Here is a 25,090-nt window from a genome sequence, read left to right as displayed (position 1 = left end):
CTTAATGGGACAAACGGACATTATATGCCCAGTCATGCGATGCAACACACCACCTATGTAGTATTCTTGTCCCAAAATGTTTAACTTGAATCTAATCATGAAAATACAATCAGACATATCCAGAATCTAGAATATTCTAAAAGACAACCAGCCTGTACTTAACAGAAATATCAATGTTATGGAAGACAAAAAAAAGGCAAAAAGATTATTCTAAATTAAAGGAGATTACAGGGGGAAGGGATATAGCTCAGTGGTAGAGCGTGTGCCTACCATGCACAAGGTCCTAGGTTCTATCCCCAGCACCTCCATTAAAATAAATAAGTAAACCTAATTACCCATCTCCCCTCAAAAACAATAAAAAGTTAAAGGAGATCATAGAAATATGACTCAAATGAAGTGCACAATCCTTGCTTGAATCCTCCTGCCTCCTAAGATAGCTATAAAGAATATTTATGGTATAATCAGGAAAATTTGAATAATGCCTACATACTAGATAATACTATTGATTCAATTTTAATTTCTTGGGTAAGATAACAGCCTCTATTAGTGAGAATCAGTATGAAACTATAGAAGAACCAGATTAACTCTGTGGAGTTAAAAAGCATAAAGCATTTGAGGTTTATTTACTGAAGAGAGTAACTTCATACCTTGCTATGCTGTGTTTTAGAGTAATGATAAAAGTACATATTGAAGTCTTTCAATGATTCATCTTTCAGTTCATAAACTCCATGGCCTGATACACCTGGTTTCCTAAAAAGACAGAAAATACAGAGAGGTACTGCAGCGCTCTTGAAGTATAGAATACAGACAAAATTAGAACTTAAAAATTAATCTAAAAGTCAAAATTCAGAGGAAGAAAACAGAATCATATCTCATTCAGTTTGCTTAACCTGAAAAAGACATATTTCAAGAGTAAAACTAAAAATCTACACTGTAAGCTCAAAGTTCTGATAACAGCTGTTGTGTTTCATAATTATGAAATTCAAACAAATCTGAAAAAGTTTATTTCATACTATGTCAATCTGATCTCAGATCTACATACTTAAATCTGTAAGGTTTCCTTTTTGCCTCTGAAGCCTAAGACTGTCTGTTCAACTAAAGCTTGTATTGTCTAAAGCCAAATCTAAAATGGTGGTAAGATACCATGTCCTTGGCAAACTGTAAATGAAAATATGGTGGAGAATCCTCTATTTTGAACTATATGGAAAAAGCAATGAGGCCAAAAGGAGTCCACCATATTTGTTCTGCACATTAAACAGCTTTTGGTCTCAAGTAAAGTAAGTGAAATATTTCACTGAACATTAGTAGAGCAACAAAAAAATTCCTATTTTTAAAGTTATTTGAAACTAGCAATTTATCTGTAAAAACAATTACAACAAGAAGAAATTCACTATTTATTTTTTAAATTTCAAGAATACACTTAAAATCTTATTTTCATTTTACATATCTCAAAGAATCAAAGGATTATAAAACAATGTTTTAATTCTAGTACAGAAAATTCTAAAATTAGTATATAAAAATTTAACAGAATAAATGAAGTCATGGCTTGGAATTGATGGGAAAGAGATTACCAGAAAGGTTTCTTCGTTTACTTAGTCGCCTAATATCACAAATGGGTATCTTTCATTCACCTCCCCAAAATATTCATTTCTTCAACATACATGTACTAAGTGCCTACTGTGTGCTCCCTATTCTCACCCTTTCTGTGTCTGTACCCCATCCTTGTTCTTGGGAGTTCAGGCAAGCACTTCAGAGCTTCTACAAAGTATCCAAAGCACAAGAACAAAGATAGTTCTACCTCTCAGAATAAGCATAAATATGAAGTACTTACTTAAATGTGGCCACTTTGTTTATGACGTTCTCTAAGCCAGTTTCATTATTTTCCTGTTGAAACAATATTTTTGTCATTTTTACCTTCATGTAATGACTCTATCTTCTCTTACTGTGAACTGAAATACACTTTTGTTTTAATTCTTATTTTTTATTGAAGTATGGTCGATGTACGTTAGTTTCAGGTGTACAGCAAAGCGATTCAGTTATACATATACATACATACATATATATATTCAGTTTCTTTTCCATTACGGCTCATTACAAGAAATTGAATATACTTCCCTGTACTATACAGTAGTACAGTTCTTACTGTTTATCCACTTCACATATAGTAACGTGTATTCATCAATCCCAAATCCCCACTCTATACCCTCCTCCACCTCTCCTGGTAACCAGTTTGTTTCCTATGTCTGTGAGTCTATGAAATATACTTTAACAGCATTCTTGAAGTGTTTAGTAAACAATAAAAAAAATCAATATATACAAGATCTTGTGGTAGCTCAGAGAAAAAAAAATGAGACAATGAATATATGTATGTTCGTGTATAACTGAAAAATTGTGCTCTACACTGGAATTTGACACATTGTAAAATGACTATAACTTAATAAAAAAAGTTTAAAAAAGATAAGTAAATAAACCTAATTTTTAAAAAAATCAATTTCCAATATTAAAAAATTAGTTCTAGAACCAACTGGCTTTGTTTTAAGGGACCACTTTCTCAACAGAGGTCTATATACAAACTGCTGAAGGAAGAAATTTAATCTAAATTTTTCTTCATGCATGTATACAAATACAACCAATTAATAATTCAAAGAAAAAGAGCTTTCTTTATGTTCTATGTTCATCACCCATATCATTTAAGCACATGTCCATGTTGTATTAATTCCTAAAACCAAGGGAACAAACAAATGGGATCTTACAGCAAAACATGTATGCAGATGTCCAAATGTATTCTGGCTTCTACAATTGTAATAATTTTTTTTCTGATTTGCCTGAACTTTTCCTTGAACGAGGAATTTTTTTTTAAACGTAGTTATTTAAAATCAGCATAAGGATCCAGTCAAGATACTATAGTGAGTTCACAGATTCCTAAAGTCTTGCTAAAGTTAAGAAATTTAGCATTCTTTAAAAAAAAATGTACTTGACATAAGCAATGAAAAGTGAGGGTATGCACTAACGCATTTTCTTTTTTGGTAAAGCATGGTATGTTCATTACTATTGCTATGCGAAATTATTTTAGGAGGCACCAAGTTATGTATTTTTAAATTCTTGAATATTAGTTATTCTCTTATTTTAACATGCATTAGGAGGAAAATAATCTAGAATGTCAAATCTACTATTTCATTGTATTACTGCTTAGAAAGATACTAAGGAAAAATTTAAGTAAACTGACTTAAAAATGTATTAATAATCATAAAATTGGTAAATGAATGTGCAGAAATTATAAAGGTGATACACTTAAAGGATTAAAGGTTGAGAACCGGCTAACAATGAAACTAGAAAAAGAAACAGATATTTTGGAAGAAAAATGACCAACAGTCAAAGGTTAATCTCTATTTTACTTCTCTGGAAAGCCTCTGTAGAACAGGTAAGTCTAATCTCTTTTAAGAATCACTGTTCAAATTCTTAATTAAATCTCAGGGTAAAAAGTATGACCCATAATCTTTAGGATTATCACTTCAATATCAGTATATACAAAAACAAAAATATCACCTGTGGCAGCCATGAGAATGCACCCTGCAGACCTCCACTTACAGGAAGAGAGATACTAATGCAGGCTCACTCTGGGAGACACAGGAAGGCATTAGACTACCTAGCAGTCTAGTCTTCCCTTTTTCCTTCACCTGCAGTAAGTCTTGCATCACAATCTGACTCCCCTACCCTTTCCCAGCTTCCTTACCACTTCTCTCATAGTCACTGTTACTAACAAAATCTTAAATGTTTCGTCTTGACATCTGCTTCTCAGAAGACTCTGACTAACACATCACTCAAACTGTCCTAGTATTTCAGGAGGCCCCCTTTTCCTTTGGAGAAATCTTATTTTTAAGTAAGTAAAAAATCAGAGTTTCTCACTCTGATATGTTTTCCAAATAGCCAAAATGTTTCCTAATGACCAAGAGCCCAGAATTAAAGATTATGCCACTAATAAATTAATAGTGATAGTTTTATATCTGAAAATTTCCTAAAACTCTGAAGTAGCCTCCAATTAAAGAAAAAGAAAAAGAAAAAATGATCCCATCTTGAGGTAAAATGGAGTGAAAAACAAAACTGGACTTACATTCTCAGGTAAATTTTTGGCAATGGCACTGTGTGGCATGGGTTCAATACAAAGCAAGTGAGTAATTTCTCTCATTGTGACCTCTTCTTTGGTCACATTTCCTACTCCAGGTACATAACGCTCTCCTAATGCAAACAATGAAAAGAAAAAAGAAAATTAATTACTTTCCATTTAAACTCTTTCCATCAAGAACATTACATTAAATTAAATCTCTGAGAGAGCACCCAAAAATTATTTGAACATGTTCTTAAATCTGAACAGTAAAAGTCTATTTGCTTCAAGAGGAAGGAAAAAAAAAAAGAGATAGGAAGAAAAAGCCTTCTGTTAAACACACACACGCACACACACACATACAAGTATACTTACACACACTCACACATTGTAAACAAGGGCCTTCGATTAAATTAGCATGTGTTTCTAGTCCAGAAAACAAGGAAGATGGCATTGAATGAACAGTGGCCATCACTGAACAATAGCTTTTCTTTCAAGATCTTTCTCAATTTTGTCTCTACTTGTTATTTAAGAAAGAAAAAAGTGAAAACTGAAAAACAAAATACTTTAAAATGTCTTTACAAGTTAAATGTCAAAACAGTAATATGTAGCAGGAATGGATGATGTACCTAAAATGCGTACATGACCAGGTTTCCCTTTTTCATCTCAATAAACTGTCAAATGGAGAGAGAAAATAGCCAAATTAACTACATGAACTTCACTGGTGTCAACATCTAATTCCCATTGCCTAAAGAAGGCTTACAATACTTGACCTTACGTCACTGCTGATTTTCAATACTACAACATGTGTACAAAGGCCTGTGATATCCACAAGAGGGTTATTAAGATGACAGGAATTTTTTGCCTAAGAGATTTGATGAATTTGACAAATTAGCCAAAAAATGACATTTTGTTAAGTTAATTCACTTCCAACAGATTTGTTCCTCTTTACAGTTGTAAAACACTTTGTAATTTTCAATTTTTTCCCACCACAACCAATATCCTCTATAAGCTCAATGTTAGAAAGAACCTTAGAGATCATGCAGATTATTTTCACATTTTACAAATCAGGAATTTGAGACCCTAAAAATGTAAATGGCATGCTCTTGACAGATTTATAGCAAGGCCAAGGCTAGATCTTCTGATTCCTAATCCAACTCTTTTGCTATTTCTTAATGTTTTCATCATTATATAATTTGAGGTTTTATATATATATAATATATGTAATATATTTATAATATATATAAAACCTCAAATTATGTAATACACACACACACACACACACACACATACACGTACACACACACACACACCCCTTTTAAAAATGTTGACTCCAAAAAGTAATAAACTTATACTCAGGAATGTAGCAAGTATTAATTAAAAATCAAATCACATAGAAGGAAATACCCAATGAATTTGGGTAAACACAACAAGAGCAAAATAACAGTAGGAATAATAAATAGTAAAAACATAAAACAGCAAAAAATATAGTATAATATTAGAAATTCTTCATAAAGTATCCCAAGAACAAACACAAAAATTCCAAGTTTTGTAATTTAATAAAGTATATCATCAACTTAAAATCTTTTACACATTTTTGTCTATTTTTTTTCAGCAGATTCCTATGCAACACTCTGGAGTTATTCCAGAAGAGTTAGTGCCTGGAAGATTTATATCTCAACAATGAAGGTCTACCCCAATTCCTGCTGAAACAAACTAAATCCATGACAAAAAACAAAACGATGCCATATTTTCTGATTTGGCTAATGGCTAGAATTCTCATTAAGAACTATTAATACAATGCAGTGTCTCCTGCAGTAACATAAGAAACAAGAGCCAGAATGAGAAGTTAAGAACTTTTACTTAGCTGGTAAAATCAACAGAAACTATAAAATAGAATATACAAAGTAAAAGTATGGCCAACATTTGCACAAAGCAATTTAATAGAATGACCCAGTGAGAATATATCTTACTTAGACCTATGTTACATTGAAATTTAATATACATATAAAACTTCTAGCATTCAATGTATTTTTCATCTATGGTTCTAAGATAACTATATCCCAAGATCTCTTCTAAACAAGTCCAAACAATTACAAGTCAGGTATTGAAAAATGAAGTGGTAATAGGTGTGCTTTTTTAAAAAGTGAGTTTCTAAATGTATCAATCACATTAGTCACATTAATCTCTAATACTCTCAGCTGTATTTGGGAGAAGAAGAACTTATAGTTCTTATAAATGTTTTTTCTGAAAAGTAAACCATCTTCTACTTCAAAACATGTTTTAATCTTACCCACAATATAGATGAGGACTTGAAGCATTTCTTCTATTAAGGTATTATACTGTTTAATCAAATCCTATATAATTGTAAAAGAAAAAATTAGTTACATAAGAACCAAAAACCTCCATAAAACATACATTTCTTGATCAGAGTCATTGTCCAATCAATCCAGTATTTTCTTTCAGATCACAGCAACAGAGGTGAATATTTCCCTTTTTTGACATCAAATTCGTTAAGATTAACAATACCTGGCATGTAACAAGAGCTCAATAATAGCTGTTATATATTATTGTTTTCATTATCACTACTCCCCATTTAGCCTTAAATCAACAACGGCATTCTAGTCTTTAACTTCTCCTCTATGATTGGCTTCCTTCTTACCTGGGTTGGTGAGCCAGTGGCTTCAAACAGACAACTAACAGTTATGGTGAGAGTATCCTTCCCTAACACACCTGTTATTTAAATACTACAGTAAGTTAAATATTCATTTTCACTGAATATGAAACATGACTAAAAATTAACTTTGTATTTTATATGCTATCCTTTGGTTCTTTGCAAGTGACTTCTAATTTGAAAGAATAAAATAATGTGATTCACAAATTCAAAGTAGTCAAAGGCTACTTTATAAACTGATATCAAATATTAAAACAATGAAGATGTGACAAAGTTCATGAGACAAATTATGACTTCAAAAAATGCAACAAATACAACAAATGAGAATTATTATCCTTATCAAATGAGGAACTTTTACAAAGACAGGAAAAGGGTAAAGAACAGGAACAAATAATTCACAACCAAAAAGGGGAAAAAAGGCCAAAAATCATGGGAACAGTGTCAACCTCACTGCTAACTACAGAACTGCAGATGAAAATTAAACCTCATCTTTCACCTATCCAATCAACAAAGATTGAAAATACTAGTGCCATTACAGGTGTATATACTGCTAGAGAGAGCTTAAATTGGAACAGTCTTCTGAGAGCAATATGACAGTGTGTATTCAGAGTATTAAAAAAAGAGCATTTTGTATTCTCCAGCAAATCCACTTCTAAGAATTTATCTTAACAAAGTAATTAGACAAGTGTTTAAACCTTGAGGTGCAGAGACTAAAAAACTAGAAACCTCTTCAGAAATAGGGGCCTAAAGCATAATGCATCCATATAGTGCAATACTATACAGCCTTCAAAAATTATGATGCAAAAAAAAGATGGTGTAACTGTATATCAGTGGCAAGAAAAAACCTATCACAATATTTCATTAAGCACAGGTAGCAAATGACAAAATACAAAAGACTCAATTTTTGCTTTAAAAACAAATGAGACACCAGCACTTTAAAAGTGATCACTTCTAGGAGATAGTGCTTCATGTGATTTCTCTTCTCCTCCTTGTTAATCGGTATACAATCATCCTTCAGTATCTACAGAGGATTGGTTCCAGGACCACTGCAGATACCAAAATCCAAGGATGTTCAAGTCTCTTATATAACATGGTTAGTACAGTCAGGACTCTGCATCCATGGATATGGAGGGCCAACTGAATTCTAATTTTTATAGAGTAAAAAGAGTACATGTGTGTAGAAATATATGCATGTTGTATGTATGTGAATGATTTTTAGAGATATACACAAAATCTTAAATGTGATTAAAATTGGTAGCAACAGTATTTCCCTTGGAATTAATTCATATAACAGTTTCTGTCCCTTACCTGGTCTTTTGTGGATACGACCTTGTGAAAAGCATCAGCAAGTTCATATCTTTGAAGTACCAGTAACAAGAACTTGTTGGGATCCATTAAAGATGCACCAATCTGTGAAAGAAATCAAGTACCACAGTTGTCATGTATTAAATGGAGAAATATTTTGTCTCTAGGAGAACTACCAGAAAAAACTATGAAGTCTGCAAAAGATGATGTAGTAGTCCCTTCCATTTCTATGACACTATATTCATTTCAACAGTTAGAAAAATTTAAGTAAAGTTAACAATAATTACAATATCTTCTCTTATTACAAGGAATCTAGGAAGGTTAAGATGAGTCTCAGAATTAATTTAAATAGGTACCTGAAGCATGATGATATCTTTATCATACATTTCTTCTCTGCACTTAACATCTTGGTAATAAAACACCTATAAAATAAAAGGTAGAATCGAAGCTAAAAGTATCTTTATTTCAAAGACAATTCTCAACAAAAACTATTCTTAAAACTTCCTCTAAACTAGAAACCCCAAGAACTCCTTGGTGGCAAAAAATTAGCTATAAATCTGTAAATCATTTTAAGGGATTTGTGAGGAAGTGAGGAAATATGGCATGAAAATAATTCAGTTAAAAATGTTCTACACTAGTTATTACTTTCAATATTCATAACAAAAGAATTTACTTCCCCTAAGTTTAAAATGTACACTTCAATAAAAGTGAACCAATTTCGACAATCAATCATAACACCGTTTTTCTCAAGTGGTATCTTTATAAGTACTGTTTCTCTACCTTTTAGGAAAAAGGAAACTTCTCCTTATCCACTCCAAAACAGAAGGAAAAATTGTGAAATGGCCTTGAATTAATATAGGTGGTGGGAAGGTTACAGGTCCCCAAGTAAGGTAGTCTTCAGAAGAGACATGTTACTGGGAAGGTTTCTCGTGGTACTACTGGCTTTCACCTCATTTTTTCCACTATTCACCTCATCTCTCCACTACAGACAAGGATAGAAACAAGGTCTATATGGTCACTAGAATTTTCATTTTGGAGTTTATACAAGAGAACAGAAAACAAAAATACTCAGCAAAATCCAAGGTAAATGTATAAAAGAAAAAATAATCAACTTAGCCATAAAAAAACAACATAATGCCATTTGCAGCAACATGGATGTCCCTGGAGAAGGTCATTCTAAGTGAAGTAAGCCAGAAAAAGAAAGAAAAATACCGTATGAGATCACTCATATGTGGAATTTAAAAAGAAAGAAAGAAAGAAAGAAAGGCAGGAAGGCAGGTAGGCAGGGAGAAAGCGAGAAAGCGAGAAAAGGATGGAAGGAAGGAAGGAAGGAAGGAAGGAAGGAAGGAAGGAAGAAAGAAAGAAAGAAAGAAAGAAAGAAAGAAAGAAAGAAAGAAAGAAAGAAAGAAAGAAAGAAATGAACATAAATACAAAACAGAAACAGACTCATAGACATAGAATACAAACTTGTAGTTGCCAAGGGGTAGAGGGGTAGGAAGGGACAGACTGGAAGTTTGAAATTTGTAGATACTGACAGACATATGTAGAATAGATAAACAAGATTATACTGTATAGCACAGGGAAATATATGCAAGATTTTGTGGTAGCTCACAGTGAAAAAGAATGAGACAATGAATATGTATATGTTCATGTATAACTGAAATATTGTGCTCTACACTGGAAATTGACACAACATTGTGAACTGACTATAACTCAATAAAAAAAAATAGAAAGAAAAAAAAAGAAAAAACAGTCAGAAAATAAACACATTCATAATGTGAATAATAGGCCTTGTCATACCTGGCTAATGAGGGAGAGTCCATTTCTTCGCCACATCTCAGCAACAACCTGGGCAACCAATACCAGACAACGCAAAGGATATTCCACTAGTACCTCTACTTGAAAATCCTCCTGAAACAGATTGAGATCTAATTTCATTATTTCTCAGAGGGCTTGGACATTATGGCACTACAGATTCCTCAGTTTTCTCATCTGTAAAATGGAAAGGCTTAAACTAGATGACTCCAAGTCCCCATGATTCAGATTTTAATGTTCTACCATATAATAGTAAAATTACTAATTGGGAATTATTTAGGTGGGTTTCGATGTATTTTTTTTCTTCCCACTCATCAACCAAGAGATGTTTAGAAAGAGGATATAAGCAAATCGACAAGAGTCACTCACAAAAGGCACAAATTCATGAAGTCTTGAAACAGCACCCAGCCTGCTTAAACGCACATGAAGACCTAAAGGGTAAAAAAGGAGAAAAATGAGAAAGCAATAAATCCAGCTAATTTATTTCCTAGTTAACTTATCAAGTTTGAAAACTTTAGAGATTTAAATATATATTTATTGAATTTAGAGTGATATCCTAGAATGCAAACTTCTGATTTCTAATTTTCAAACAGTATTACTAATATATTTAAAGTCATACATTGTGTAAGGTGTGCTTATACATTATATAAAAATAATATGCTGCTGCTTAAGAAATGCTTATTCTGCTCTTAACCAAGCATCAAAAGAAATGAAAACTAAGTATTTCTTTTTATAAAAGCAGAAGTGACATAAAACTATGTCAATTATACCACATACAAAAATTAACTAAAAATGAATCCAAGACCTAAACATAAGAGTTAAATTATAAAACTCTTAGAAGATAACACAGGGAAAAAGCTTTACAATATTGGATTTGGCAATAATGTCTTGGATATGACACCAAAAGCACAGGAAACCAGAGGAAAAATAAATTAGACTACATCAAAATTAAAAACTTTTGTGTATGAAAGGACACTACCAACAGAGTGAAAGGCAATCCACAGAATGGGAGAAAATATCTGTAAATCATACATTTGATAAGCCGTTAATATTCAGAATATATAAAAGCTCCAACAACTTAACAACAACAACATCTGGTTAAAAAATAGACAAAGAACTTGAACAGACATTTCTTCAAAAAAGACATATATATGGCCAATAAGTACAGGCAAAAATACTCAGTATCACTAATCATTAGGGAAATGCAAATCAAAACCAAAAGGAGATACCACTTCACATTCACCAGGATGGCTATTAAGAAAAAACAGAAAATAACAAGTGTTGATGAGGATGCAGAGAAACTGGAATCTTTGTACACTGCTACTGGAAATGAAAAATGGTGCAACTGCTATAGAAAACAGTATGGTGGTTTTCCCCAAAATTAAAAAGTAGAATTACCTTATGATCCAGCAATTCCACTTTATGGGTATATACCCCAAAGAACTGAAAACAAGGACTCAAACGGATATTTGGACACTTGTGTTAATGGCAACATTATTCATCAACAGTCAAAAGATGGAAGCAGCCCAAGCATCGATTGGAGGATGAATAGATAAACAAAATGTGGTGTGTGTGTGTATACATACACACACACACACACACACACACACACACACACTATGGAATATTATTTAACCTTAAAAGTGGAGGAAATCTGACACATGCTACAACATGGATAAACTCCAAGGATATCATGCTAAGTGAAATAAGCCAGTTATAAAAGGATATGTGTATGATTTCACTTAAATGAGGTACTTAGAGTAGTCAAGTCATAGAGGCAGAAAGCCAGGAACTGTAAGGAGCAGGGAACAAGGAATTATGTTGAATGGGTACAAAAATTTCAGTTTGGGAAGATGAAAAAAATTCTAGATATGGATGGTGCTGATGGTTGTATAACAACATGAATATACTTAATACCACTGAACTACACACTTAAAAAAGGTTCAGATGGTTTAAATTTTATGCTATGCATATTCTACTACAATAAAACATATATATACACTTCCATAAAATTGTTATAAAAAAAAAAGAAACTGATAGGGCCAATTTACATGGAAATGTATATTAAAGAATGATTTAAGAAAAGCTATGATTTTTTTCTTTTAGTAGTGAAAGGAACAGTGACACAGAAAACACACAGAGAAGAGGGTTAAAAACCAGCAACAAGATTTTAGTATACTTAAGTTTGGGTAGGAAATGAGTTATCAAGTTAGTCCTTAAGTATATACTACAAGGATCCATTAGTTGACCCAGATAATGAAAGGCCCAAGTAAACAAGCATCCTTAGAAGGATGTTCTGGTGATAATGCTTTGATGGTCAGTGACAGCTCTTATCTGATCTGAGCATGTCTCAGCATAGAACACCAACAGAACTGATTCTAATAGGAATATCTAGAAAACAAAGCTAACAGAAACACGCAAAAACCAAAAAACACTCACCAGCAAGAGTCCGAGAGAGTGGCAGATGTATGCTTACAAGATCTTCAGATACTCTGTAGGATTTAGTTTCCAAAGTATGACCACACAGTTGTACTACTGTTTTGCTACTAGATAAGAAACTTGTACTACACCTCATCACAGCTTTGTGACATTCTTTATAAGCCACTAGTAAGAGTTCTTCCTAAAAGGAAAATAAAAACTCAAATGAATTGAAAACTTAACTACCTTGCCACGACATTCAAATAAGTATTTTCTAAATACAAGCACAAAACTGTTGTATGTATTACTAGAGCTACCTCAACAGGATCTGCAAATAGGAAATACATAGACAGACAGACAGACACACACACACAGAGTAAAAAAAATTTAAGTCATGTAAATGGTATAACATAATTAACGTAAAAGGAGGAAAAGCCACAAACAATTGGGAATATATATTCATAAAAGCAGTTTTTGAGTGGGGTCTAAAAGAATATGCAGAATTTAAGTATGGGGGAAAAGATAAGGAGATAGTGGCACTGTAAGCAGAGATACAGAATAAACAGAGAAAAAAGGAGAAGTACAACTCCTGTTCAGGCAGTGAAAAGGAACAAAAACTAGGTAAATCAAAGGGTTTACAGACAGAATTAGTGAACAATTAAACTGGAAATATGCCTTGGCATTGCCATGTGAATATGAGTATACTGAGAGTGTCTGAAGTACAATAATGTAGTAAATGTACTGCTTCAAAAAGAATTAATGGGTATCACTGAAGATGATAGATTAGAGAGGGTAATGTTAGAAGACAAGGAAACCAACGAAAAGATTATTACAAAGTTTAAGTGTAAGGTAATTAGGGTCTCAACTAGAGTAGGGGCACTCAAGGTGAAAGAGAATAAACCCATAGGAAATAAGTATTACAAAATAAATTCAGGATAAGGAAGATTCAAATCTGGGTGAGTATGGCAGGGAGAAGAGTCAAAGGGCACTTTTTAAGGGTGTTTCTCACGCTGATTTTATCTTGAAAAAGGAATTCTACAGTCAAATAAGTTTTGGGACTATCCCTCTTAGAAATCAGCGCAGTAATTAATTAAAGGATTTGAGAAATTCAGTGGCTCAAAATCATGTTTGATTTTGTTTAATCTAGCATTTCTCAATCTTACGTGAACACAAAACTTTTTTTCCCCTCAAAAGTCTGTTAACATCTAACGTAAAGAACTTAGAGGCTCTGAGATTTCCTGTATGAATGAATTTATCAATCATGATGTCATGAATAGAACAAGGGAAGTCAAGAAGACAAAATGCAAGCTGGGAGTAGAAGGAAATGATGACAAACCAATCTAATACACTCTGAGTTTGAAATACAAAATTAAGATCTAAGCAGTAATGTCTAGCACACAAACAGAAGTGATACTATAGCTTGCGAAAGAATGAAGTTTTAATTGAGGTGGCAGAAATAAAAGATCTGTAAGAAGGAGAAGAGAAAATTGGGAAATGTCTCATTTAGTAGGCAGAAGGAATTGAGGGAAAAGAGGTAATCACTGATTAAAATGGGTAATCAATAATAGAAACATAGGATAAGCAGGTTTGTGAAAATCAGGGGGAAAGAGAGTTTCAAAAAGATAAAGGTACTCAAAAGAATATAATGCCACAGACATTTAAGGATGGTGGGGATTTAGAAAAGACCTCTGAATTTGGTTACTAAATACATTCTTTGAAATTTTTTCAGAAAGCAATCCCTGTCAATTGGTAGGGGCAAAAGCCAAATTCTAAAGAAGCTTCAGAAGCTGAAGAGTGGTGACAGTAAATGTAGATCACTTCAGAAGGTTTGGCAGATGTCAAGATGAACACCACACACTTTGACCTCATTTCCAGCAATTAAGCATGCCTTCTGTAAAGCTGAAGGGAGACAAAAGAAAATGTGCTATGGTAGTTGCTGGACCATATTTCCTGACCTTACTGTTCTATAAAGCTATACTGTGCTAGATTAAAGTCTATATTGTGTCTGTGAGCATGAGTGCCACTCTGAACAAGTGATCAGTTGCTGGTGGTGGAGCAGAAAAAAAGAGAAAAAAGAGAGTACACAGTTTAAGAGGTAACAATGACAAGTAAAGGGGCTTTTACTCTTGTTTTATAGGAGAACCTTTTGTTTACAGGCAGATGAAAAGAAAGCGTGGGAAATACCAGAGAAGACAACTCAGGAAGCAAATTCCACAAAGAACTAATACAGGCTGGGACCAAGAGCCGAGGTAAAGACATTCGTTTTAGAAAGAAAGAGTTTTTTTTTTAAAGAGATCAATAGTAAAGATATAGAGAAACTTGGTGAGTAGACTATGGTGAGAAGTACAGAGAAACTAGAAAGATGAAAGAATTTGATTTATATAAAAGTCAATTTTCTCAGAACAGCAATAAATGAGGTCATCTTCTCAAAAGGAAATCTGGGGTAAGGTTGTGTGTTTAAAGAGGGTTATGGTCTAAAATTATTGCTTAAGGAAAAACATTAGTTCTGTATTTTAAAATTAGTTTTCTTCATGGTTTAACACACTTACCAAGGCTCTTGATAGAATAAATATCTACTCCTCTCCATTGCTGAAATATTTAAGTCTAAGTGGTCTTAATTTTTATATTATTAATATTCATATCCAAGGAAACAAATTTAATTAATTGACTGATTAATTAGTATGTTTTACTTTTTAAATTCCACTATTCACAAAGGTAAATGAAACTACCATGGAGAATGTTTTCTAAGTAAGTGTGAAAAACTGCAAATTTAATAAGACAAATTCAAATACACTTGAAACTACTTAAATGATAAAACTTTACATCAAGGAAGCTGCAACATAAAACTATACTATTTAGAACCATTAGTGTGCTCAAAAAGGCACTGATCCTATTAATAAATTTTACTTACATCACAAGCACACCACTCTTGGAACATGAGTAAAATATTCTTCAACTGCATCTGTATAGCAATGGCAGCCTCCCAGTCAGGATCCACTTCTATGTGTTGTCCCACCTGTCTTCTGATTTCTTCCATTCCCTGACAGAAAAGAGCGTTAACACATACAAACAGGCTCTCCTTCTTTAGTTCTCTATTGGCAAAATGTAAAATCATCAGAATTCATATTCATATATTTGCATAGATTTTTTAATGTGGGCTATTATACTGGGTCAGAACACATGGATTCAAGTCCTAAATCTGTCACTTTCTAGCTGTGTGGTCCTGGACAAGTTATTTCTAAGCTATGATTCCCTTATATGTAAAATGGCAATAATAACAGTAACTACCTCGTAAGATTGCTATGATGCTCAAAAGGAATAATGCATGAAAGTGGTTACTATAGTATCACATGGTAAGCGTCAATAAATACAATAGTAACAGCAGGGGTTAAGGTATTTCGAAAGACCTATTATTAATGCAGGATAGGTGAGGCAGTGTTTAAATTTTATTTCTGTTTTGCTAGATTTATTCTTCCTCAAATAAATACCATAATTTGCTAAAAACAAAACAAAGCAAAATATGAAAGACTGGGGTTAAATTTTTAAAAATAAATTTATCTTATTGATGTACATTAGAACTACCATACCTGCATACAAGTAAGAATCTTCAAAAAAGATCGAAAACCTTCAAGGAACTGCATTCTTAATCTTTCTGTCCACACTGTGGGTTTGCTGATCAGGATATATCTACCATATCAAGAGACAAAGAAACATTTTATTTCCCTATTCTGAAATAACTTTAAGGTTCTCAGGGCTATACACAATGCTGATGCATCAAAATTATGCATTCTAATTTCTTACAATTCTAGGCAGAGTTAGAGAATTACACTAGCAAGATGTGAACGCTCTATGAGAGGCAGTTGTCAAAGCTAAGCCTAACTTCTCCACTCAAAAGTTAGTCTGATTAAGTGAACCTAGAAGGAACCTAGCCTATCACAGCTGGACAATCACAGTACAGATTTTGTAGAATTGTTCATACCCTTCACCCTTAGGGCCAGCTGAAATCCCTTCATCCTCAAAATGCATGTCAAAACTACACACACAAGATGTATGCTGTTTGTGCAAACCATTTCAGAGTATTTTGTAAATTGTAAAATATTTTTGTGCATTACACACCATACCCCCATAAAGAATGCAGTCACCAGAATTACAGAAAATCTGCAACACATAATAGGAGTTTGGCCTGAGATTCAACAGTTTTGTTGGTGCTGCTCAGTATGTAATGACTGGAGATTTGTACAACTTTGTGTGAATATTCTGTGCTGGTTCAGAATTTGGAAGATTTCCTACCTCCAGGTTTTCTTAGCCCAGAACCCAGGAGAAGAATGTAAGCACCTATGCTATCTTGGCTTACTTAACAGAATGTACTTTTTTCTAGAGATAAACAGACCCATTTTAGCCTACAATTTACAAGACCAACATTAGTTTTGGCTCTAAAGACAAGGACTGGCTTCATACCCAATGGGAACAATGTTTATCATGAAATGACTTCTCAGGAAGCTATTGTTAACAATTATTAAAAATTATTTTTCATTCAGTCAATGCAAATCAATTGCTATTATACACAAGGTACAGGGAACATAAACCTGAACAAGACACCCTACCCCTGAGGTTCAAAGTGTAGAGGGAAAAAAAAGATATATACACCAGACACTACAATCCAGTGTTAAGCTCCCCAAAAAAGGCACAAAGGAAGTAATGTAAAACATTAAAAAAAAAAAAGACAAAAAGATGGCCAAAAAGTTTTATTTGTAATGATAGTAGGGACTGTGGTTTAATTTTTCCGTCTCTCTAAATATCATTATGTTGAAAATCCATTAAAAATATAATCATTAGGACATTATCAAAGAAATAACCAAAATACGCTGATTACATTCTAAATCTTTTAAAGTAAAACCAAAAAAGACTAAGGTTTAAAACCTATCATGATGAACAAACGGCATTAAAGTCTGGCTGTTTATTCTAGAGTACTGCTACTCAGAGGTTGGCACCCAAATCAGAAGCATCAGCAATCTGCATTTTATCAAGCTCCCAAAATGATTTGCCTTCGTATTAGTATTTGAGAAGCACTGATCTAAAGAGAATTTACACTTCCAGTTTCCAGTAACCTCACATAGTTCATGCCTGACCTCTACAGCAGATCTAGCAAGTAGAGAAGATGTAAGAGTTAAGAAGAAAGAAAAGAAAAGGAAAAGAAAAGCAGTCTACAGATAAAAATAGATGGCAAAAGCAGTGGAAGACAAGGGTGGGACAGGGTAGGAGAGGAAGAGAGTGATTTGGATTCAAAGTATGCTGTACTTTCCAGAAATAGGAAGGAACAGGTTAGAGTAATAAACAGATAATATTCACTTAATACAACCAAGATTCAACTGCATCCCTCTTCTAAGTTTCATTTCCACTCCAATACATGCCTTCCTTAAAGTGAGTGACAAATCAAACTAAATTAATAGAGGAATATTATTCAGAATGAGGGAAGTGATAATCTTGTCCTTCTACTACATAGACCTCAGAGTACTTTGTTCATTTCTTGGCATATACCTTAAGTGGTATACAGTCAACTAAAATAGGTTCAGTAGAGAAAAATAATAATTTAGAAGAGATTTTAAATAGGAAATGGGTATATTTAAAGAAAATGATGCAACTTAACCTAACAAAGACTTGGTAGATATGCCCGCTATCTTTAAAAATACTTCAAGATAAACAAGCATTGAAGTCGTTCTGAATGGACAAAGGGTGAGCTAGAACCACAGAATGCAAGCTACAAAAAGAGTTCAATACAAAATAACAAACTTTCTAAAAGCTGGAAGAGGCCAAAGGTTAGAATGTACTGCTTTGAGAGAATTTCCTGAGGCAGGCTGAACAGAACTTTTGTTAGTACCAATGAACATTTCATGCTGAGGTACATCCAGACAAGTAGCATATAAGGTGAGACTATGGAGAGCTACAAGTTCTGGATGAATCTGCACTTTATTCTGGAAACAACTAAAAGGAACTAAGTATTTGTGGTTTTTTCTTACTGATTTTTAAGAGCAGGGTTTCAGGAAGAAGCGGTGAATGAGTTAAGTATGTGGGGAAAAGTAAGAAAGAATGCAAAATTTGTACAATGAGAGCATGAGAAATGGGGCTCAATAATTATTTGTTAAATGAAGGGTGTATCTGATTGGCGCTTTAGGCCAGGTTTCAGAAAATGCTTTGTTGTTGTTTATGTAGTCTGTGCGGCTATACGATGTAGTGAAAGGAAAACGAGATAAATAGTGCTAGTCTCAAATGTAAGTTCTGCCACTTAACTAGCTTTGTGATCTTAGGCAAATAATTATAATCTACAAATAAAGATTACATCACCTACCTTATGAGAATGTGGCAAGAATAAAATGAGGGTAAATAAGTAAAGCTCCTTAGCACATAGCAATTTCTAATAAATAACACAGGACCCTTGTGAGAGTGAATTACATGAGAAGACTGGCACAGTATCTGCTAAACAGGTGCTCAAAAGATGTCAATTTTCCCTTCTCTTTGTCATTAGAGATATCTCTATTTATATAAGGATGTAGGAGAGAAGTTGTAAGCATCAGAAGAGTGAGAAAACTTTAAAGTTACCCTCGCAACCAGGGACCTTAAAGTTTTACCATGTGGGTGAATATCTAGGGATGTATTCACTCTATATTAGTCACCGCAGAGAATAACTTTAGTCAGAGATCCATAAAATACGATAAAACAATGATGTGATGATGCACCACTTCTCTGGATATAAATATAACTTAATAGTAAGGATACTTCACAGTAATGAGGGCCACAGTAAAGAAATTTTTGCTATACAGTAGACCAAGGAATGAAAAATACACTGATTTAACACTAAACTGTAAGTACTGCCATTTGGAGTGTTTGTGTATTTCGTTCGTTTGTTTTGCATGTTATAAATTATGCATAATTTATGAATCACATTGGTTAAATGGTAATTCACTATTGAATTACCTCTACTTGTATTAAAGATGTACTAACGCAACAATTTACTGAACTTTAAAGAAAGGATTACATGTCATAATCTTATTTAGAAATGGAAGAATTTGAAAAGGTCTAGAAGCATTTTTTTTCAGTAATACCAAGGATCCAAGACATAGTTCTAGAAATCTGTCAAATGTATTTTTCAAACTAAACCATTTCTAGGTTGGCTTGGAAACCCTTTTCCATCTCTCTATACTTTACATGGTCACTAGAAGAAGTGGACAAAATTAGAATGATTTTCTCCCCCTTATGGACTAGAATAAATAATCATATATATACCTTAGAGCTCTTCTTTAAAATAGCAATGAAATGAAACATATTTTGTCTTAAATATTCTTAAAAGAATTTTTTGAAGTTTATGACTTATTGAATAGTTGATACATATTCCTTATAATATTCACCATCTATTTCTAAATAAACATAATCCTTATAATATTCACTATCTATTTCTAAAACAAATAGAAATTTATTTCCTTTTAGGTCCAATGATTCCAAATGTGATCTACTATGTGATTCCAACTTTAGTTGAGAAGGAAACTCTTTGTTCTCTTCAGGGAGAAAAACTTAAGAAACCCCTGATGAATACAAATAACTTGGTTATATATATGAAAAGGGGAGTTAAAAAAAATTCACATCAACAAGGTCATCTGAAATTAAGCAAAAGAGTCTATACAAGAAGGGAAGAACCACAACGCATGAATGGGAGTGAGTGGAAGGCATGGTAATTACGATGGAGATTCATTTAGTGACCCCAAGAGACCCTAAATTCCTGTGAGAGGCCCTTCCTTAGTACCTTCTTTATTAACTTAGTTTTAACTCTATAAGAAGTCATCTCTTAAAACATTTATTGACATGACAATAACAGTTAGTTCTTTGCACTTGCCGTTATTATAAAGATTCCTAGAAAATCAAAAGATTTATTTATAAGACAGAGTAAGCACAACTGTATTTAACAGATACCTTCACTTTTTGACTCAAACAACTTACTTCAGATCACATATTACTGCATATACTCTTCCCAATTTGTCCTGGCTGTAACCCTGAAAGTTGAATTTATTGTTCCTGTCCAAGTACTCAGGCAAAACTTCCAGCAGAGTTTCAGTAATGACAGAGATAACATTCTGCTCCTCAATAAGATGTCGAGCCTGCAGAATATGTCAATAATATTGTCTTTAGTATTAACTCATTGTAGTATGGACTTAATTCATGTACTAATTTTGTTGGTAAGTCATTTATAGTAAATGTTTGTTGAGCATCAAACATAGCCCTCAGTCTCACAGAACTGCAATCTGAGAAATTATTTTCTAAAAGTAAAAGTTCATTACTTCTCCACAACTGGAAAACATCTGTCTGAATACTTAAAGCCCATTACACGGATTATCTACATGAATGTTTATCATTCAGTAACCACACAGTGACCAAAGTAGAACAAACAAATACTTCAAGACTTCTACGGTATATATTATCTACTCTGACATCTTCCCCTTACTCGCAATCTAACTTCTCTTTCCCATCCTTTTCTCTGGCCTTTGAAAAGAGAAAGTAGGACTAGGTGACAAAACTGCCTGGAAGAAACAGGAAAAGTAGCAGTATGAAAAGGAAGCAGAATCCTCCACACTCCTCCCAGGCCTATGCAGCACCATCTCATGCCAACGCCTGACAATTATATTCTCCTGCTTTATCGTACATACTTACTTACTTACCCCTAACTCCCATAACAACACAAAAAACCTAAAGAACAGTAAAAAAAATTTTTTTGATATTAAAAAGGCACTGCTCCTAAGTTACTCTAAAAACTGAGAAAACAGCTCTGGACTTCACCTGCAAGGATCAGGACTTTTGGACCAAGGTAATGCCATCACTCCCACTCCACAAGTTATCTAGTCCTTGGATATTGTTAAAGTATTATTCACATGCAGATATCACTGAAGTATTATTCCACTCTTCAAGTGGAATTAGACCAACACAGTGATTCTGAAATTATTTTAATTTCATTCAACACTAAATAAAATTCTTAAAATGACAAAACAAGTATTACTTAGAAAGTTTGCAAAGACCAATCAATACATACCAAAGTAGGAACAGTAAACATCTGAACTGAGAGTGCAGTTACAGAAATACTTCTGTCATGATCATCATTGATGTATTCTTTCTGCAGCTGCTTATAATACTGAAAGATACAATAATAAGTTGAGAAGCAATTATAAATAACTACTAAAAATTTTTAAAATCCCAATTTTAACAGCTATTGTGTTTGTTTCTATGTATAAGATGACAAGTATCACAATTCCTATTAATCAAGAGGAGGTATACTATGGTCAACAAAAATATACTAGGAAGAGAATAACAAAAGAGCAAATACGAATTCAACTGCCCCATCTGACATAGTTGGAAGTGAGAACTATTTTAAAAAACAAAACACACACATATACATACACACACAAAGGTAAAAATCATAGAGGACTACAAAGGTGTAGTATATCCTTTTTCCAAACAGAATCTGAGGCAATCTTTAGCAGATTTTACCCCAATGGAACATGACAGGATTATATTTAAAGTATTTAAAAAGTGATATGACCCAGAAAATGAACCATTAGATTCAATTTGGTCTTAAACAGAATGGATGTTGGCTGTACATAACTTGTTATCCCTACTGGTACATACCAGCTGAAAATCAACCCTGACATACTGGGAGAACAAAATTAATAATACATCTAGTCATGTATCCATGTATCAAGCAGCTATCTATTATGTGTAAGCACAGTGTTAGATCCTTGACCTGTATATTTAATTGTATCCATTAGAATTCATACAAAGTTTAAGAGGTAACCATGGTGTACCAAAAGAAAATCATCTAAGTAGGGAGAATTGCTGCTGTAAAGGGAAAAATTCATTTCAGATCACACATATGGTCCAATATTCTCTCTCTCTACAGGGTTTTAGAAGAATAGTTGGTAATTTGAGTTGCCGTCACCGTTCAAGAAACCAAATGTCTTAATTACTTTTAACAATCTAATTATAAAATCCAGGAAGTGCGGGTATCTTATCCCACAGTATCATTTGCCTATGACAATCATTATTTCATTCTCTGCTTCCAGTTTCATCTTGGGTCTTACTTCTGTTCTGTCTTAAGTTTTACAGCACTGCCTACAACTCAAAATCAGAGTAAACTAACAAGTATTTATTGGATACCTCTGTATAAGGCAAAGTAGAAGATCAAAGAAGTACATGTTCTAACTAATCTAACTTGAAAGAAAGATACAAAAAATATAACAATGTACAGGATATACCATAGATCAATAAAATAATATCAAAAAGCTGTAAGATTTATCTTTATATTCTAGCCCCAAATAGTTAAGTGTTATAACTCTTGCCCATCAACCTGCCTTGTTTTTAGCTTGTGTATCTGTTCCTTTTCCCTACTATACCTTTCAACTAGTCACTTCTCTTATAATTTTACTGACAATCAATTTTACTGATTAGGAAGGATAAATGCATACTTGAATGTGATAACTTCCCATCGATTTGTCTAGGCAAGTAATAGATCATTTTCCACCAATCTCCTCTCCCAGACTACTGTTTCCATACTACTAAATGTGAAAATAAATGAACTTATTAACAAAGAAATGAACTATAAAATTAAATTCTTGCTTTCTAATTTTCCCCACTATTATTTCACTTACAAAAGTGGTTTTCTATTTCTATATGTTGATATCTATTTATAAAGAACAATTACCTTCACAAATTCCATAGCAAAGAATTTTTTGTATTCCATCTCCATAAAAAAACTGCTGAAGATCAATTCATGAAGGATCTTACGGGCACCTATAGATCATTTTGGGAGGAAGTGGGGGAGTATCACCAAGGCAAAAAAAACATTCCAGCTATTAGTAGTGGCAGAATGTTATAAAAATATTTCACATGATAATAGACCTCAAGGACTCAAATAGTAATAGCATTTGTTACATTAATATTTAATAGCTAGAATTTAAAATACATACATGTAATGCTTTTTCCCTCTTTTTCTGTATCCCTCTCACCACTGCATCTTAATTCTACTTCTCCCAACCTTCCTCCATTCCTTCTCATTCTGTTTCACTAAAAACTGCTCTTAGTCTGTAGTTTCTCTTCTGCATTCCCTTTAGCCTTTCTCTCACCTTTTACTTTTGGTTCTTCACCTAGATTTTATTTATTAAAAATAAAAATAACATTTAAAAATACGTTAAAATATTTTAACATAGCTTTTATAATGGTAGTACTACATATATATATGTGCATATATATATAATGTATATATATGTACACACACACACACTCCTTTTTACTGGACTTGACTAAATGAAAAAGTACTATAATTAAAAGGCAATTATCCCTGGATTTTAACAGAGAAGAATACATATTGATTGGCTAACCTCACCTTGAAAGTATAATATCTTATCAAGTTAACTGATTTAATAAACAAAAGAGATTACAACTCCACTTTAAGGTCATAATCTTCCTTTGCTTCATGGCAAATAGCATAAGTAATGATCTATTTACCTTTATAAAGCTTTGCATCCCAAAGCATTAACCTGCTTATGAGACAGGGATTCTCAGAGCCAGGTTCTTCTCTGAGGCATGCTTGGCAAAAGATCTGTCTAAAGTCACCTACAAACAAAAGAAGTCACATAATTTTTATTCTTGTAGTATTTCTCCCAAAAATACATTGCCTATAATAATATATGAAAAAAATAACATCAATCCTCCCACATTTGATGTCAAGAGCAATTCTATCAACATCAAAGAATCAAGAGCCAATAAAATACTATTTACAGCTCTTGAAAAGCAACCCTGAAAATAAAATGTAAAAACAAAGAGATTTTATTTTATACTCAGTGACATTTTTAAATTTGTGGCTATTTTTTAAAATAATATTTTATGAAAAATAAGAAAAATAGGCATACACTTACTTGAATAGCTCATAATTTTATTCATCCAGGACCCGAGACGCAAAGCAAATTTCTGATGAGCCATAACCTCAGAGTGTAATACTTCTACATGAAGTGGATGCTGAGAGACATTTTCTGAATGACTCTACAAATTAAAGGAATATTAAAAACAAATTAGTTTTTAAATTTTTGTTTTAACTAAGTAATCTATTCGTCAAAAAAAGAAGTCATATAATTATTGCAGTTCCAAATCTCTGGTTCTAAATGCTCCAATCCTATCTTTACTTAGGATGTCAAACCGCTTCAACAATATAACCATTTTATTTCAGCTCTTGTAAAGTGTAATTCATCTTAAATCCTCTTTTTGACCCTAATTCAGAAAATTACCTTTATATCTTCCTTTGCTTCCTGGCAAACAGCAAAAGCACCTGCTTTAACAGCCCGACGGCCCTAATTAGAGACAGACATGAGAATTAGGCAGTACACTGTCAATTCCAAACAGTAAGTTACATGTAACCCAAAGACCCAATAAGCTCGTGATCATCAATCATTTGTTGACTGGCTAAAACTCTTAAGATTGACAATTACTGGAATGATAAATATAAATGTTTAGCAACTTTACACAACTTCAGAACTTTCAATACCACTAGTAGGGAATTTCTACACTTAAGGATCCCAGATTTCCTGCTTGGCAAGAATGTCAATTCTTTATTTACTGAAGTGTATTCTAATTCTATCAGATAATAGTAAGTTAGGTTTACTAAACTTCTGCTATATGTTTTAAATACTTTTCATGAATGAACTTAAAATTCCTCAACGTGTGCTCCAAAACATACTTGTGATCCA

General features: G+C 33.0%; 1 protein-coding gene across 1 annotated transcript in view; it reads right to left on the bottom strand.

Moving 5' to 3' along the window:
• UBR1 (ubiquitin protein ligase E3 component n-recognin 1) overlaps positions 1-25,090 on the bottom strand; it is a 113,453-nt gene that overhangs the window by 54,971 nt on the left and 33,392 nt on the right. Inside the window, exons 7-23 of the mRNA XM_031672882.2 lie at positions 24,632-24,694; positions 24,266-24,389; positions 23,856-23,963; positions 23,053-23,141; positions 21,388-21,486; positions 20,304-20,461; positions 15,902-16,001; positions 15,226-15,354; positions 12,336-12,516; positions 10,266-10,327; positions 9,882-9,992; positions 8,438-8,503; positions 8,085-8,186; positions 6,396-6,459; positions 4,112-4,236; positions 1,832-1,884; positions 648-750 (exon numbers count right to left, since the gene is read on the bottom strand). Coding sequence (XP_031528742.1) covers positions 648-750; positions 1,832-1,884; positions 4,112-4,236; positions 6,396-6,459; positions 8,085-8,186; positions 8,438-8,503; positions 9,882-9,992; positions 10,266-10,327; positions 12,336-12,516; positions 15,226-15,354; positions 15,902-16,001; positions 20,304-20,461; positions 21,388-21,486; positions 23,053-23,141; positions 23,856-23,963; positions 24,266-24,389; positions 24,632-24,694 — 1,737 coding nt within the window. The remainder of the gene's footprint in view (positions 1-647; positions 751-1,831; positions 1,885-4,111; positions 4,237-6,395; positions 6,460-8,084; positions 8,187-8,437; positions 8,504-9,881; positions 9,993-10,265; positions 10,328-12,335; positions 12,517-15,225; positions 15,355-15,901; positions 16,002-20,303; positions 20,462-21,387; positions 21,487-23,052; positions 23,142-23,855; positions 23,964-24,265; positions 24,390-24,631; positions 24,695-25,090) is intronic.

Source organism: Vicugna pacos, chromosome 6 (genome assembly GCF_048564905.1).
Source record: "Vicugna pacos chromosome 6, VicPac4, whole genome shotgun sequence".
Lineage (NCBI taxonomy): Eukaryota > Metazoa > Chordata > Mammalia > Artiodactyla > Camelidae > Vicugna > Vicugna pacos.
The sequence above is the reverse complement of the archived record's forward strand: the minus strand, read 5'-3'. Positions and strand labels throughout refer to the sequence as shown.